Below are 15,893 nucleotides of genomic sequence, written 5' to 3' on the forward strand. Positions count from 1 at the left end.
GCTTTAGATTTTCTACCCTTTTCCTGAGGCCAAGCATTCCTGTACCTTTTCCTCTCGGTTTAGCTCCCTATCTTTCTTTCTTGACTCTTGACTTTCCTCAATCTACTTCTTTGCTGAGTCTTGCTCCTCTCTCCCTTTCCAAGGAGGCTCCAAGTGCTACCTTGTCTTTGATGAGTGCTGACAGCTCTCCAATCCGTGACTCACCATCTTTACCTAGCTCCAGCCCTCCTTCTCTTGATTCATTGGTGACCAGGACCATGGAGACCATCAAAGATGCTCCACCCATTTCTCCTGTCGCTATGCAATCTTCTGTGTCTCCCAAGGCAACTCTTTCTGCTCCCCTCATGTCTACTGATGAGATTGATATTTTTGAAGCAAGATTAGCTAGTCTTTTTGACATCATTTCTACTTCTTCAACATTCGATGAGGAGACTGAGCCATTAGTTTTAGCTGATTCTTTGCTGGAAATCTTTAAGAGTTCTCCTTCCTCTAGCAGCCAACCTTCTGTGCCTTCGATAGACTTGGACACCTGTCTAGACCTGCTACTTTCTTTTTCGAGGATTCCCTTCGAGGCTCTACAAAGGCCTATAATAAAAAACGGGTTTCTTCAATGCTGCAAACTTGCTGAGCAGACTGGTATGGATGTCTCTAACCACCTATCTCAGGCAGCAGCTACCATTGATTTTTACATCAGCATCTGTCATGCTGCCAAGGCCGCAGATGAGAAATTGGTCAGAGATCAAAGTTTTGTTTCTCAAGTGCATACTGAAGTATCAACGCTTAAGGAACAACACTCATCTGCCTCTCACTTCCGAACTCAATTGCTGGAGAGGAAGGCTCAACTCGAAGAGGAGCTTTCTGCAGTGAATCAAGCCTTACTCCGAACTGACCTCAAACTGCAAATCACCAAACAAGGGCTGGCTGATCAAAAGAAAGATATGACTGCAGCTATTCAACTGTTTGCATCATTTACAAATAGGAAATCTTTTGTACAAAAACAGCTAAAACATTGTAATGATTTTTGGGCCAACTTGTGGAACAATGTACTCGACTCTTTATAAAGTATTTCCTTGTTTATGTTCTTGTACTCACTGTTTATTTTGTTCCCTGTGTTTCCCAAATAGTTGGAAAATAAGGTTTTAAATATCTGCCATTAATCTTTTTGGGATGCACATAACCACTCAGATCTTTCAAATGGTATGCTCCAAAAGGCAAAACTCTATGAATTTGATATGGTCCTTCCCAGTTAGGTGACCATTTGCCAAATCTATGGCTTCTAATCCCTATTGGGAGTATTGTTTTCCACACCAAATCACCTTCATCAAAGCCAATGTGTTTGACTTTCTTGTTATAATTTTTGGCTGCTTTCTTCTTCTGAAAGAGAATGCTATTTAATGCCAAAATTCTAGCTTCATCTATATCTTCTAATTCCAAGCACATACTTTGATAGTACTGCTCAGGATCCAACTGGTCTTGGCATCTTACCCTTAAGGATTTAACATTAATCTCCACTGGTAACACTGCGTCATGCCCATAAACTAAGGCATAAGGAGTGACTCCTGTGCTTGACCTTGGGGAAGTTCTATAAGCCCACAATACATCTAACAATAAGTTATGCCAATCTCTCGGATTATCTTCCACAACTTTTTGTATTCCCTTTTTTAAGGACTTGTTAGATGACTCAGCTTGACCATTGGCTTGTGCGTAGTATGGAGTGGAATTCACAAGGCTAATCCCGAACTCAGCCACAAAAGGCTTCACCATTTTCCCATCAAAAACAGTCCCATTATCGACCGTTATCGTTTGTGGGATGCCAAATCTATGAATCAAATCTTTAATGAACCCAATAACCTCCGTCTGATCTACAGCTTTATATGGTTTGGCTTCGACCCATTTGGTGAAATAATCAGTAGCCACCAAAATAAAACAATGATGCTTCGAAGAGGGAGGGTGTATTTTTCCCATCATATCCATGGCCCATCCTCTAAATGGCCAAGGCTTTACTACTGCATGTAAATCAGTTATGGGCACATGCCTTATTGTACCATGCTTTTGACATGCCTGGCAGCCCTTTGCATATTCTATGCAATCTTTAAGGATAGTCGGCCAATAATAGGAATGTCTTCGAAGCTGCCATCTCATTTTTACACCAGGCTGATGTGCACCACAGATACCTTCGTGAACTTCAGCCATAGCTATTAATGCTTCTTTTGGCCCTAAACATTCTAACAATAGACCATCTCCCCCTCTTTTGTAGAGATCATTGTTGTATATGATATATTGCATAGATTGCAATTTAACTCTTCTGCTAGCTTTCGAGGATGGGCCAGCCAAGTATTGTATTATTGGATGTCTCCAATCCTATTCCTGCAGATCATTATAGTTGATTTCCAGGACTATGTTCCTCTCACACAAAGGAGGTATAGGTTTTTGATATGTCGTTTGGCTTACATCCCAATGGGTACCATCTTTACTCTTGAAATTCGAAGCTTTCTGCGCCACATCATTAGCTCTATTATTCAAGAATCTTGGGACATAAGTTACATTTACTATTTCAAATTGAGAGAGCAAATGTAATGCGACGACATAATAAGGCAGCATACTTATACTTTGACACTTGAAAATCCCTTTTACTTGGTTAACGACCAATTGGGAATCTCCAAATACGTCAACTGTATGTACTTGTAATCCAATAAGAATTTCCAATCCTACTATCAAAGCTTCATATTCAGCTTGATTATTAGAACAAGCAGTTTCATCTATTCTGGAACCATGTGTGATTTCAATTCCTTGTGGTGACTTGATTACTATACCAATTCCAATTAGGCCATTGGCTTTCGATCCATCGAACCACATTTGCCATGGTTCGACACTAGCCATACTGAGTTCCATTATTTCTTGACTCTCTGTTTGAGATGGATGGTCTGCCAAAAAATTGGCTAAAACTTGTCCTTTCACTGCCCTTTGGGGCACATATTCTAAGTGAAATTCTGACAAGGCTAATACCCATTTGCCAATTCTTCCCCTCAACATAGGTCTAGATAACATGTATTTAACCAAATCTGTGGTTGCAATTACCAAGACAGTTGTAGGCAAAAGGTAATATCTTAATTTCATTACAGCAAAATACAATGCAAGGCAAAGTTTTTCTACAGCTGAATATTTACATTCGCAAAAATTTAAAAACCTACTAAGGTAATACATAGCTTGCTCATTGCCTTCTTCATTGTCTTGGGCCAAAAAAGCTCCCAATGAATCTTCTGTTGCGGCTATGTACAACTTCAAAGGCTTAACGCCATTTGGTGGCATCAGTACCGGAGGGTTGGCCAAGTAGGCTTTGATTCCATCGAAAGCGCTTTGATGCTCCGTTGTCCACACAAATTCCTCTTCATCTTTCAGCCTTAATAAAGAAGAAAAAATTTTAGTTTTCCCTGCAGTGTTAGAAATGAATCTTCGAAGAAAATTAACCTGACCAAGGAACTTTTGCAATTCTTTCTTACTTGATGGAGGTCTGGCTTCAATGATGGCTTTGGCTTTATTCTGGTCGATCTGTATTCCTTTCTTGTGTACCACATAGCCCAAGAAGTTTCCAGATGATACGCCAAAAGCACACTTAAGAGGATTAAGCTTCAATTTGAACCTTCTCATTCTTTCAAGGGCTGCCTCTAAGTGAAACAAATGTTCCTCCATGGATTGGGATTTAGCCACAATGTCATCAATATAACATTCCAAATACCCACCAATAAGGTCATGAAAGATAGTGTTCATAGCCCTCTGATATGTGGCCCCAGCATTCTTCAGGCCAAACGGCATTTTAACCCATTCGAAGGTCCCAATATTCCCAGGGCACCTAAATGTTGTCTTGTGAACATCTTCCTCCGCAATGCAGATTTGGTTATAGCCCGAGTGTCCATCCATCATTGATAAAATGTGATGTCCTGCTGAGCTATCTACCAACAAATCTACTATAGGCATAGGATATTCATCTTTTGGAGTTGCCAGATTTAAGTTTCTAAAATCAATGCATACTCTCATTTTGCCATTTTTCTTGACTACAGGTACAATATTAGATAGCCACTCAACATACCTGGCTGTTCTGATAAAGCCTGCCTTGAGTAGCCTAAGAATTTCTTCCTTGACTTTCTGGATCACCTCTGAACCTATTCTTCTTGGTTTTTGTTTGTATGGCTTGAAGTTAGGCTTCATGGGAAGCCTATGTTCCACTAATGACCTATCCAATCCTGGTAGTTCATTGTATGACCATGCAAAACAATCTTTATATCTTCTTAGAATAACCAACAACTGGTCCTTATCGGGAGAACTCAACCAAGCACTTATATAAATGGGTTGTTGTATAGAATCTTCCCCCAAATTTATTTCTTCTAAGGGGTCTTGTATCTGAGTACCTACTGGAACCCCTTCTTTGATCTTCTCTGACTCCGCAGGAATCTCCTTGTTGTGTTTTGCTTCCAGGCTCTTTGATTCCTCCTCTTTATTTTCCTCCTCATGGACAAAATCTGTCCAAAAGGATTCTTCTTCCTGTATCTCTTGGACCTTTGTTTCTATGTCCAATGCACAGTATTTATCAAGAGTTAAAACTCTGGCTTGTTGCTGCTCCCGCTTGCAGCCAATCGTCATGACTTCTTTCTCCTGCTCTCGAACTTTCTGGACTATTGACTTTATGTCCAATATTGAAAACTTGATTAAAGCCAAAGACCTGGCTTCTGGTGCTTCATCTCGCTGCCTATAACCAGGCATCATTGTCATCTTTAACCACTAGCTCTTCATCAGCACTCTCCTGAACTAGTTGCTTCAGGTGTGCTACCTCCTTATCAGCTGTTACTTCGGCTGAGCCATCGAATTCCATCAGTATACTAAGCGGTGCCACGCCATCAATATACAACTTGGCTTCTGCGACATCCGCACATGCTATGAAAGGTTAAGGATCTACATTAATTTCCTCCCTCTTCCCATTGCCTAGAGTTATTATCATTTTCTGATGCAAAGAGGAAGGCACACATTTATTAGTGTGGATCCAATCTCTACCAAGTAAAGCATTGTACTTCGCATTGCTATCGATGACGAAAAACGCCGTCATGCAGTCCTTGGTTCCCACACTCAGGTTGATGGGTAAAATTCCCTGGGCCATCTGCTTATCTCCAGCAAAACCAGCGATGGTCGTACTGGTTGGAATCAACCTGGGATTCCTCTTCCCTAATTTTTTCAAGGAAGATTTCGGCAATAAGTTCATCGCCGCTCCATTATCCACCAAGACTCGGTTTAATTGAACCCCATCGAAGAAGGCCTTAATGTACAAAGGCTTAACATGCTGCGTCATGGAATTCGAGGGATATTCGAATGGATACGAGAGGTTAATGCTTACCACTTCCTCGCTCTCATATTCAGCTTCCATTGGGGTAACCATTTCGAAATTATCTTGCACCATACTCGCTTGTGAATCTTCACTAGAGACCGGAATCGGATCAGCTTCCTGCCCCTCTTGATTCTCATCTCCAGCTTGGAATTCCTGTGGTAGTATGTGTACCATGTTTACTGATACCGGGGGAAACGAGCCAAACTGGATGGCTGGTTGTACCTGTTTTCCCTCTTGGTCACCTTGGTCAATTTCTTCAGAAACATCCTGCATGATGCATTCTGGTGTTTCGTTGCTAACGGGTCCCCTCGAATGATTTTCCTCAGCTGGCTTTCCAACCAGAAATGTTTGCTCAGCCATGAAGGCTTCGAACATTTCTTCTTCCACCATTTCTTTCTTCTGGCTAACTCCACTATCTTCTTCCGTTTCGCTGCCACTCTCCATCAGAGCTTTCTCCATCCCTGCTAGACTTTCCTTCTCTCTGGCCTTTAGTTCAGAATGAACCTTGGCCAACTGTTCTCTGCTGCGGTCCACCTCGTTTTGTATAACTAGTTTTGAATTATGGTCTGACTTTCGATTCTTCTTTTCTCCTATCTGGATCATCGAAGAACTCTCTCCACTTTCTTTCAGGTCTCTCTGGTATTGGGTGTACCTACGCTGAATTTTTCTCCTTTGTGATCTGGAAATAACGGGGACTATATCTGGTTCCTTCGTTCTTGGGTGTTTCAGCAATACCCAGTTATTGGGAGCCACCAAAGGAGGCTTAACCATCCTACTTTGACTTCCAAAATTCCTTTGGGAAGGCATTTCCCTAGGTTTGTTTTGCATCACAAACCAATCTGGGACTCCAGGTACCCACGAACTTACTGACCCAGACGTTGAACCGCCTCTTTCTTCTTTCGAGGTCACCTTCGAGGCTGGCTGTGAAGACAATTGTATGGCCCTGTCTTCACGCTTTAAGCCTGATTCAGATTCTTGGTGGTGGTGATCATTTTCTGCCCTTCGTGAAGCTGGCCTAAGGGGCCAATTCCTGGCTTTGATACCAAAACCTGAACTCTTCTCCAACCTTCTTTCAGAATGACTACTCTCCAACCTGTAATAGTTAGGAGATCTGGACTCATAGAAAGGCCTCTTGCCTTTAGCATACATTCTACCAACTGCAGGTTCAACCACTAATGGCTGCTGCCTGACATTAGCTGGATACGGCCTTTTGTTATAAGCATTGGTTGGTTTGGGACGCCTCGGCACATCTCTGTAATACTGCTTCCCATCGACTGGAAGGCCCTTCAACCACTTATAACTCAATCTGCACCTGGGACACATTCGTTGCATTACGGCTGCTTCTAGGGAATCATCAGAGTCTTCCTTCTGATGTGGGAACTCTCGTCCCATAGCTGGTGGACTTCTAAGGTCTTTTTTGGTTGCTGTTTGGTTGGCCACATGCATCTGTACATTGACTTCCTCCAATTCTTTCAGAGACAAGTTCTGAAAGTCTGACATAATGACATTGGCCGCCACCTCTCCAATTTCTGGAAATGGATTGCTATCGATCCCCATGGCTTTTTCAGCTTTGGCTGGGAACTTCAAACTCCCCTTCCGAATTTGTTCTTGGATCCTGTCTCGAAAAACAACACAGTTTTTAGTCGAGTGAGACCAAGAATTATGCCATTTGCAATATATTTTTCCTTTAAGTTCATCAAAAGATGGAATTTTAACACCCTTTGGTAACTTAAGGAAGTTGGCCGCAAGCAAATGATCAAAAATGTCATCTGCCTTAGTTAAGTCGAAAGAATATTTCCTGTGGAGATCTTTCTTTTTAAACTGCTGGTCAATTGTTGTATCTTTATGGATTAATGCTTCACAGATCATAGGCTCTTTTCCCACAATCTCTGCCGCATCAATCTCATAATTAGGATCTTTGTAGTATGTCCTATATGATGCATTATTTCGATCCTGTTCCTCTTCTAGTAATGCTTCATATCTAGATACTTTATAAGTCAGTTCCACTAAATCTCTAAACTCTGTTGAATCAAACTTCTTTCGAAGCCTGAACTCTAGGCCATTTTGGGCCAATCTTACAAATTCAGTTTCTGGCAAGATTACTCTACATTTATTTCGAGCCCTCTTAAATCTGGAAATAAACTGGGTGGCCTTCTCTTCAGGCCTTTGACTTAATCTGGCCAAGTCTGCCATGGAAACTTCTGGCTCTGATTGGAAAAACTGGGCATGAAATGCCTCTTCCATTTGCTGCCAAGTCTGGATGGAGCCAGGTGAAAGGTTAATATACCATACGAATGCTCCTCCGGTTAGAGAATTTGGGAATAGTCTCAACTTTATATAGTCATGATTGGTAAATTCACCACATTGAGCGGCAAACCTAGCAATATGTTCTACTGTAGATTGGTTTTCGTTCCCATGAAAGAGGACAAAATCTGGTATCCTGAAACCTCTTGGATATTCATGTACCCTATCGACCCATTCTGGGTATGGTTTTCTATACACAGGGGTCTGGACCCCCCGAGCCATTGGTCCACACAACTCCCTAACTATCTCAGTGATCTGGTCCCTAGGGACCATATTTTGCGCCTGCTGAACCACCATTGGGGGAACAAACACAGGATTTGGTGGACAACCTTGTGCTTGTGGTCCTCTTGGTCCATAAGGTGGTACATTTGGGACTGGCTGTCCCTGTGGTAGAGGGTGCTGTTGGGGGTGTAGGTAACCTCTTTGAGCCTGTCCTGCGAAAGGACCCACGAAAGGTGCTGGAACAGGTATTGTATCCCTTCCACTTGTAGGAAAACCTTCCAACCCCTCAGGTATAAATTCGAATACAGGATTATTGTACCCCCTGGTACCAGGTATGGCTTCGAATGTGGGATTTGGAATCATTCTTATGCCATTTTCTTGTACCGGGCCAGATCCACCAATCTGCATGGCTTCACTGTTGAACATTGAGGCATTTTGGCCTGCTACAGGCCTCGAAATGGGTTCATACCAAGACTGAGGTGGTAATCTTTCATGAATCTGATTACTAGTTTGACCATTAGAATGTCCATTAGTTTGCATAGGCTGTTTGTCTCTAGCCAATCTTTGCTGAGGGACATTCACCTCCTCTATGTGTCTTACATTCGTTGATTGGTGGTTATTCATTCGATCCAAAAAGGATACTGCCCACATTTCCATTGTGTTTATTAATTGCTGTCCCATGGCATCTACCAAGCCGCCCCATGGATTGACTGGCTGAGTAGATGGGACACTGGATGGTCCAATTCCTTGGTCTCGTCCACTATTACGAACGAATGGTATTTGCTCTGAGGTATTGGTCTGTTCGACCATGGGTTCCGATAAAGATAGGAGTTTCCACAGGATGTGTTATCACATTATCCTCTGGATTGGATGTCTCCACTTCTCCTTCCACGCCTTCTTCCAAACGTTCATTTTCTCCTTGTCTCCTACGTCTAGCCATTTTTTTTTTTTAAAATGTCCCACCGGGCGTGCCAAAAATATATGTTGTCTTTTTTGGCTTTCGAAGGTTACTTTCGTAATTATGAGCGTGCCAGCAAGGATCAATCAGTCCTTACAGAATTGCCAAACAATTATTCAGACGATTGTGTTATGGTTCTTTCGGCCTCAATAAAGAGGACTTTTACTGGTGGCTTACTGGTAATTAAACTTCAGAAAATCTGAGCATAAGAACAGTAAACTAAACTGGAGTATTTCATTAGTATAAAAAGAACTTACAATGATCTCAGTTCCGTAGAGAATTACAGCGGCAATATACTTGACAACTACTCCTACAAATGAAGTGCAGTGCAGAAACTAAAAATACAGGAATATAAAGGACAGGAAATGGAATATGTAAAGTGATTCTTTTAGATTTCCCCCCCCCCCCCACTCTCTGAAGTCCTTCCTGCTATTTATACTCTCCGAAGATAACCATCGAATTGTACTTCAAACCGTCGAACTGCTCCTCCGTAGTTGCTGATCATGCTATCTTATAAGTAGTTCCACTACGCCTTCACTTGCAGTTAGGCTTCCCCCTTATATTCGAATTTGAAATGTGAGCAACCGTTGAAGCCACGTCACTGTACGTCTCTTTGTTGATCTGCTACTACTCAGATCTTATAACAACCAATATTAATTGCCACGTGTACGATCAGGATCGAAGACCTACCTGGTCTCCCCATATTACCCTCACTTCGCCACGCGTCGGATTGTCACTGGCTTAGTACAAAATGTGTAGCCAACAATAATATTATTCCTATGCTTCACTTTGTCATCGTGGGTACTTCTTTTAATTACAATTATGATCAATTAAGTTTCACATGTATTGTAATGAGAAGCATAACCTAATTATGTATACTCCTTCCCTCTCAAAATATTAGTCTCTTATTTCATTTTTTATTGTCCCAAAATATTAGTCCCTCTTCAAAAATCAAGTACAAAAATAATACTCCCTCCGTCCCAAAATATTAGTCCCTTATTCCATTTTTCATTGTCCCAAAATATTAGTCCCTCTTCAAAAATCAAGTACAAAATAATGTAAATTTCTTATTTTGCCCTTCTTTTAAATTAATAAACAATATAAAAAGTACAATTATGACATTGATATTCCCAAAAAATGTACTATCAAAAGGGTAATTTTGGAAAATCAACTTTTTTCAAATGCAATAATTATACTACCAAAAAAAGTTGGATTCCCCAAAAGGGACCATTATTTTGGGACGGAGGGAGTACAAATTTCCTATTTTATCCTTCTTTTAAATTAATAAACAATATAAAAAGTATAATTATGACATTGATATTCCCAAAAAATGTACTATCAAAAGGATAATTTTGGAAAATCAACTTTTTTCAAATGCAATAATTGTACTACCAAAAAAAGTTAAATTCTCCAAAATGGTCTATTATTTTGGGACGGAGGGAGTATGTAATTTTTAAATTGATCTATGGTTAGTACTATACTAATATATTTATATGTTGAATGTTTGTTATAATTTTATGATTTCTATGATTTTTATTCTCATAAATAATTAAAAAACAAAATAAACATTTTAATATTAACAAATATGTTTTTGAGTTTTTGTTTTTAAATTTTTTTAAATATTTTGTTCAAACCAAACAAATTTGCAATTTTTTGTTTTTTTTTTAAATAAATAAAAACTAGTATACAATTTTTTTTTTTATAAACATAAATTAAAAACGTAAACATTGGTTTAAATTGACAAAATTAAAATTCAATATTTATTTTTGTTAGACTTATTTATTTTGATAATTTATTTAATTATGTTTTAATTTATTTGGAAAAGAAAAATAGCATCAAAATTTATTTTAATGATTTATTTGAAAGAAAAAAATAAAATCAAAATTTATTTTGTCCCATTATTTCTTACCTAAACCTTTATCCTAAATATTGTTAGAATGTATTTAATATTTGATTAAATCAAGAGTTCAAACAATCCAAAAACAGAGGTTCAAACAGCCCAGCACAGCAGCAGTTCAAAAGGTTCAAGAGGAAGATATTCAAATTTGTAATGATGGAGACGAAGAAATTCAAATTAGTAATGATGGAGTACAACGGCTATAAACGACTATAAATTCAAATGAATACAACGGCTATAAACAACTATAAACGGCTATAAATTCAAATTAATACAACGGCTATAAACGGCTATAAGTTTCATTATATATATCGAAGCCTCTAATGTAAATAAGTTACAAAAAATCAAAAAATATTCTTTGATCTATAATCACTCACATCTATTCTCTAAAAAATTCTCTGAGAAATGTTCTTCAATTTTTGTTTACATTCTCTTTCAGAAATTATATACTGAGCCTTATAGCATTAAGCTCATCTTTCCTGTGTGAGGTTTACAGAAAAATCAGAATTTCATTTTTATATCTATCTTTGAGAAATAATTATAGTAGCTTTCTGTGAAAACAAAAGCACCTTCTTTTCAACCTTGTAAGAGTGTAGTACACTCAGTGTTCTTGACTTAGAAAGTCTGTGTAAAATCTGTGGATGATTACTCCATCTGTGAAATGGTTGCTAGCACCCTGTGAAGTTAAAAGATAGTGGAAAATCTCAAGTGAGACTTGAGGAGTTGATGTAGGCTTGGTTGAAGCCAAACCACTATAAATCTGTTTGTCTCCTCTTTCCTAATCTCTTTACTTTCCTACTACTGCTATATCTATCTAATATTCATGTGCTAATCATTTTATTTACTCTGTATGTTAGTTATACTTCATTGTTATTTTGTTTGATCATTTACTGCTAAGTTCATCATTGTGCTTGTTAATAATTTGTTGTACTAGTAGTTAATTTTATTGGGGTATTATTAATTTTAATTTGTAAAAACCTAATTCACCCCCTCTTAGGTTGCTTTTTGGGTAACAATTTTGTTATAATGGTTAAACTCTGCCATCACTGTGAAGAGATGTGACACAGTGACGGTAGATGGAAATGTTAAGGAAAGAGACAGATCTAAATTAACGTGAACTAGTATAATAAATAGATATATAAATCTCTTTAATTTGACTAACTAATTGACCATCGATAAAGTCAAGTGAAAAAGAAAAATTTATGTAACCGATCTACTTGATGAGATTTAAGACTTTATTTGGTTTGGTTTGATTTGGTTAAGGGTTAAACTATAGTCTTTTTTTTTTTTTTTTTTTCCTTTATTCTTAATTGAAATACATTAAAATAAAAAAAGAAAAATAAATAAAAATAAAATGAGAGAAGGGTTGTGACCTGTTGCCTCGCATAGTGCTCAAGTGTGTCACTGATCAGGGCATTATTATGGTACTCATCTAGCTTCTCTGCAATTTTTCTGTCAAAAAGTTCCCTTCTTTTTTCCACTGTTCTGCTAGAGTCCAATTTGCTCTGGCCCACTGGGAACGCTCATTAAATAAAATAACCAAAAAAAAAAAAAGAATTAAAAAAGTAAATAAAATAAATAAAAATATTATTATAATCATATTTTCTAATCACATTTTATTTAGGGTAAACTACAATTTCTCACTTAGTATCACCTTATTTCCTTCAACTAAAAAATATTATACTTTGTCGCTTTGAAATTACGATTTGTATCAATATGAGCCATTCTCGTCAAGAAATTATGCTTCTTTAGTGACTTTTTCTTGACCTTTTTTTTTAATAAAAAATTTAAAAACTTTATACTTTTGAGTTCTACTCAACAAGACAAACTCAAAAAAGTTTTAAAAAAAATAAAATTAAAATTAAAAAAGTCCACTAAAGACACCAAAAGAATGCCAAAAAGAAGTTTTTTTTTTTAGTTGTTGCTGTAGTGAACTTTTTCAAATTTTTATTTAAACTTTTTAGATCCTTTTACACTAGATAGGTCGGAAATTTTTTTAAAAAATGACATAAATTTGACAAGAAGTCACTTAAAGAGAGAAAAAAAAAATCGGAAAAAATAACTTTTTAGCTGGATGCCAAACCAATAGGGCATATTGTAATATTTGTAAATCTCAAGGATGATCAATGTAATTTACCCTTAATTTTGTTGTTTTAGTTGGGGTCTTACTCAGTAATCCGCAGCCCATGAAGGATGATGTAGTAGCAGACTTGAAGGGTTGAATAATTGCAACAAGAGTGACACTGTCAAGAGGAGGCTTAAGGTTTAAGTTTTTCAAAGCCCATCTGATAGCCCTTGTACATATCACCTTCGATGATCCATCTTGGATGACCACCACTCTCTGTACTCCCTCATCCGACATGTTTGTCTCTATTTTTATCATCAAATATATATGTTTATTATTTGGAAAATGATAAATATGTATGCAACCAAATGAATAAGACTTTTGGTTTCAGCTTAAAGCAGAAATTATCATATGGGTCCAGTACATTTGGCCAATTTTTATAGGTTTGTTTAAAAATAAAAATTGGCTCATATTTTGTCTTTTCTAGAAAAAAAAAAAAAAATTAATATTTTAATTTATTTTTTTTTTTAGAATCATCCAATCTAAAACAGACTTAAAAAGTAATATTTTCAGTCAATTTTTTTTTTTTAAAAAAAGATCACCAAAAAAAATTAAAAATAACACAACTTATAAACTACAGCCCAAAAAAAAAAAATTAAAAACAAAAAAATTCTCTAAAATGAGTGATGGGATGATGTAATATTAATACTCTTTCATGTTTGTATCACAACACAAACATGCATGTTTCTATATTTTATTCTATGTGCGATCCTTTTGTGTTTTACTGTGTTTTGTTTATTGGATTAATAACTAGGCTGAAGATGTAAAGCAGAGTTATAGAATTCATGAACTCTGTGTTTAGTTGGGGAATTTGGGGAGGGATTTGGAAAAGGAAAGGGAAAAAGTATGTGAAACTATGTGAAATATAGACATGTTTTTTTCACATTTCACCTATATTTTTCATTTCTCTTTCCAAATCCCTTCTCAAATCCCTCAACCAAACACAGCAGAAATGATCTTGTATGATATCTGATCACAACTCTACAATAATTTTGTTGAATCACAAAAATTATTAGAAAATTATGAATAAATTAGAGAATGAGCATAACCAAAGCATGCACCTCATAGAAATGATAATAAGTGGCTCTTCCTTTATAAACCATATTAGTTAAGGTAGTACAATTGTGCAAACTTTGAAAAAATATTGCAGATTGAAAGACTACTATGTGGTAATATCATGTGATTTTTTTTACTCATCACAAATATTTTCTCTCAAATATTACAAAAGCATGATGGATCTCACTCTCAAAATTAATCACAAAAGAAAAAGGTACTCTCGTGACAATACTCTTTCAGTGTTCAAAAATTGTTAAAAAACTTAAGATGAGATGAGATGAGATTTTCAATCACTCATGATTTTAGAAGTTGTTGAATTAGTAGATAAAAGAAAAATAGCTATGTTGCTTTAGCATGATTTCTAGATTAATACTCACCTACATGAAAAAGATTTAAGAAAAAAAATTAGAAGCTAACAAATATGAAACCCTAGAGCAATACAAATGCTTACCTTGGAAGAAGGCTATGGAGGACAAAATTCTTGAGAAGTAGAGGAAATATGAGAGAAAGAGTAGACAATTTTGGATGCAGAGGAGCCGAGTGTTGTTTGCAGTACATAATAGACACCATTGGGGAGAACATTAATTATTGTTGTGTTCAAAACCTAGGATCCTTGTAATTTGCTAATTTCTATGCTTGTAATTTTGTCCATTTGTTTTATTTATGTTGTTTTGGGCCAATGTCTGATTAAACCTATGCCTAATTTCCTTGAGGAAGTGGATTTTGTCCATGGCTTGCTTCGCTACAAAGCTAGAAGCCTCATAGGTTTTTTCTTTTTATGGGTTATATAAATAGTTGGCCCATAAATATGCCTTCTGATTTATTTTGATTGTCGATATTGCAATTGTGTCAATTTCATCTTCAATTTATCCTCTTCGTGTTTAAATCATCCCCAACATTGTTTCACTCCAAAAAAATTTTCCACCTATTGTTAGACTTCATACAAAAATATCTGTACTTTTGTTATAAAATTTGGACGGAAATGGCATTGAGACCATTTAAACACAATTTTGATAAGTAGAAAATCAAATTGACACAATTAAAATATTGAGAACCATAATGATACTAGCATATTAATTAAACCTTTTTTTGGATTAATTATGAACTCGTACACTTTAACTCTCCTCAACTATAACAATGCATCACCTTCCACCGCTTCCAGAAGGAGACATTTGTATTGTTTCTATAGTTGAAATAGTCAAACATATATAAATTCATGAATGAAAGAGGTAAACCGATCTTCATTAATAGTTGAGAGGGTTTTAGTAAAAAAAATAAAAATAAATAAATAAATAAATAAATTGGGCACTAGAGGAAAAACTTCATAGAAAAATCATAAAGTGCAAAGCAAAAAATGTGAAGACAACCATAAAGACATACAAAGACTTCCTTTGGGAAGAAGGATTGGATTGGGTTTGGGTTAGTTTAGTCAAAAAAAAGGCAAAATAGTCTTTTTAGCTCAATAAGACAAAACATCACATCCAACGCAATCATTACATTCTTTCTCTCACAAAAAATTAAAAAAATTAAAAAGTCCTTCCCAAACGAGACTTTTTAACCCCAAGCTAAAACAGTCAAAAAGTCAACTCACTTCCCACACAAACCCCAAAAAAAAGGGCAAATTACACTAATAGTTCTTATAGTTTGGGACTTATATCACTTTGGTTTCTAAACTTTTAATTGTGAAACATTTGATCTTAAATTTTAAATCTTGTTCCAAATAAGGACAATTGAAGATATTCATCATACAACTTATTTTGTATTGGTTAACTTATATGTCGTTTGAAATATAATTTTTTTTTTTTAATGAATAATATTGAAACTTTTTTGGTTATAAAGTTCTGTTTGGTTTGGGTTGATTTTCAGAATATATTTTTAGAAATTTTTTCTAAGAAACTAAAAATTAAATTGGTGAAAAAAAGTTAAAAACACATCATTTTTATATAATATTAACTTC

The 15,893-nt window shown here is 36.5% G+C and overlaps 1 protein-coding gene across 1 annotated transcript in view; it reads right to left on the minus strand.

The window, feature by feature from the left end:
* LOC114276545 (putative serine/threonine-protein kinase PBL7) overlaps positions 1–14,570 on the minus strand; it is a 38,360-nt gene extending 23,790 nt beyond the window's left edge. Inside the window, exons 1-3 of the mRNA XM_028218324.2 lie at positions 14,388–14,570; positions 12,925–13,125; positions 12,129–12,268 (exon numbers count right to left, since the gene is read on the minus strand). Coding sequence (XP_028074125.2) covers positions 12,129–12,268; positions 12,925–13,117 — 333 coding nt within the window. The 5' untranslated portion in view covers positions 13,118–13,125; positions 14,388–14,570. The remainder of the gene's footprint in view (positions 1–12,128; positions 12,269–12,924; positions 13,126–14,387) is intronic.
* Between the last annotated feature and the right edge of the window lie 1,323 nt (positions 14,571–15,893).

This window comes from Camellia sinensis, chromosome 10 (genome assembly GCF_055761805.1).
Source record: "Camellia sinensis isolate YWXY chromosome 10, ASM5576180v1, whole genome shotgun sequence".
NCBI lineage: Eukaryota > Viridiplantae > Streptophyta > Magnoliopsida > Ericales > Theaceae > Camellia > Camellia sinensis.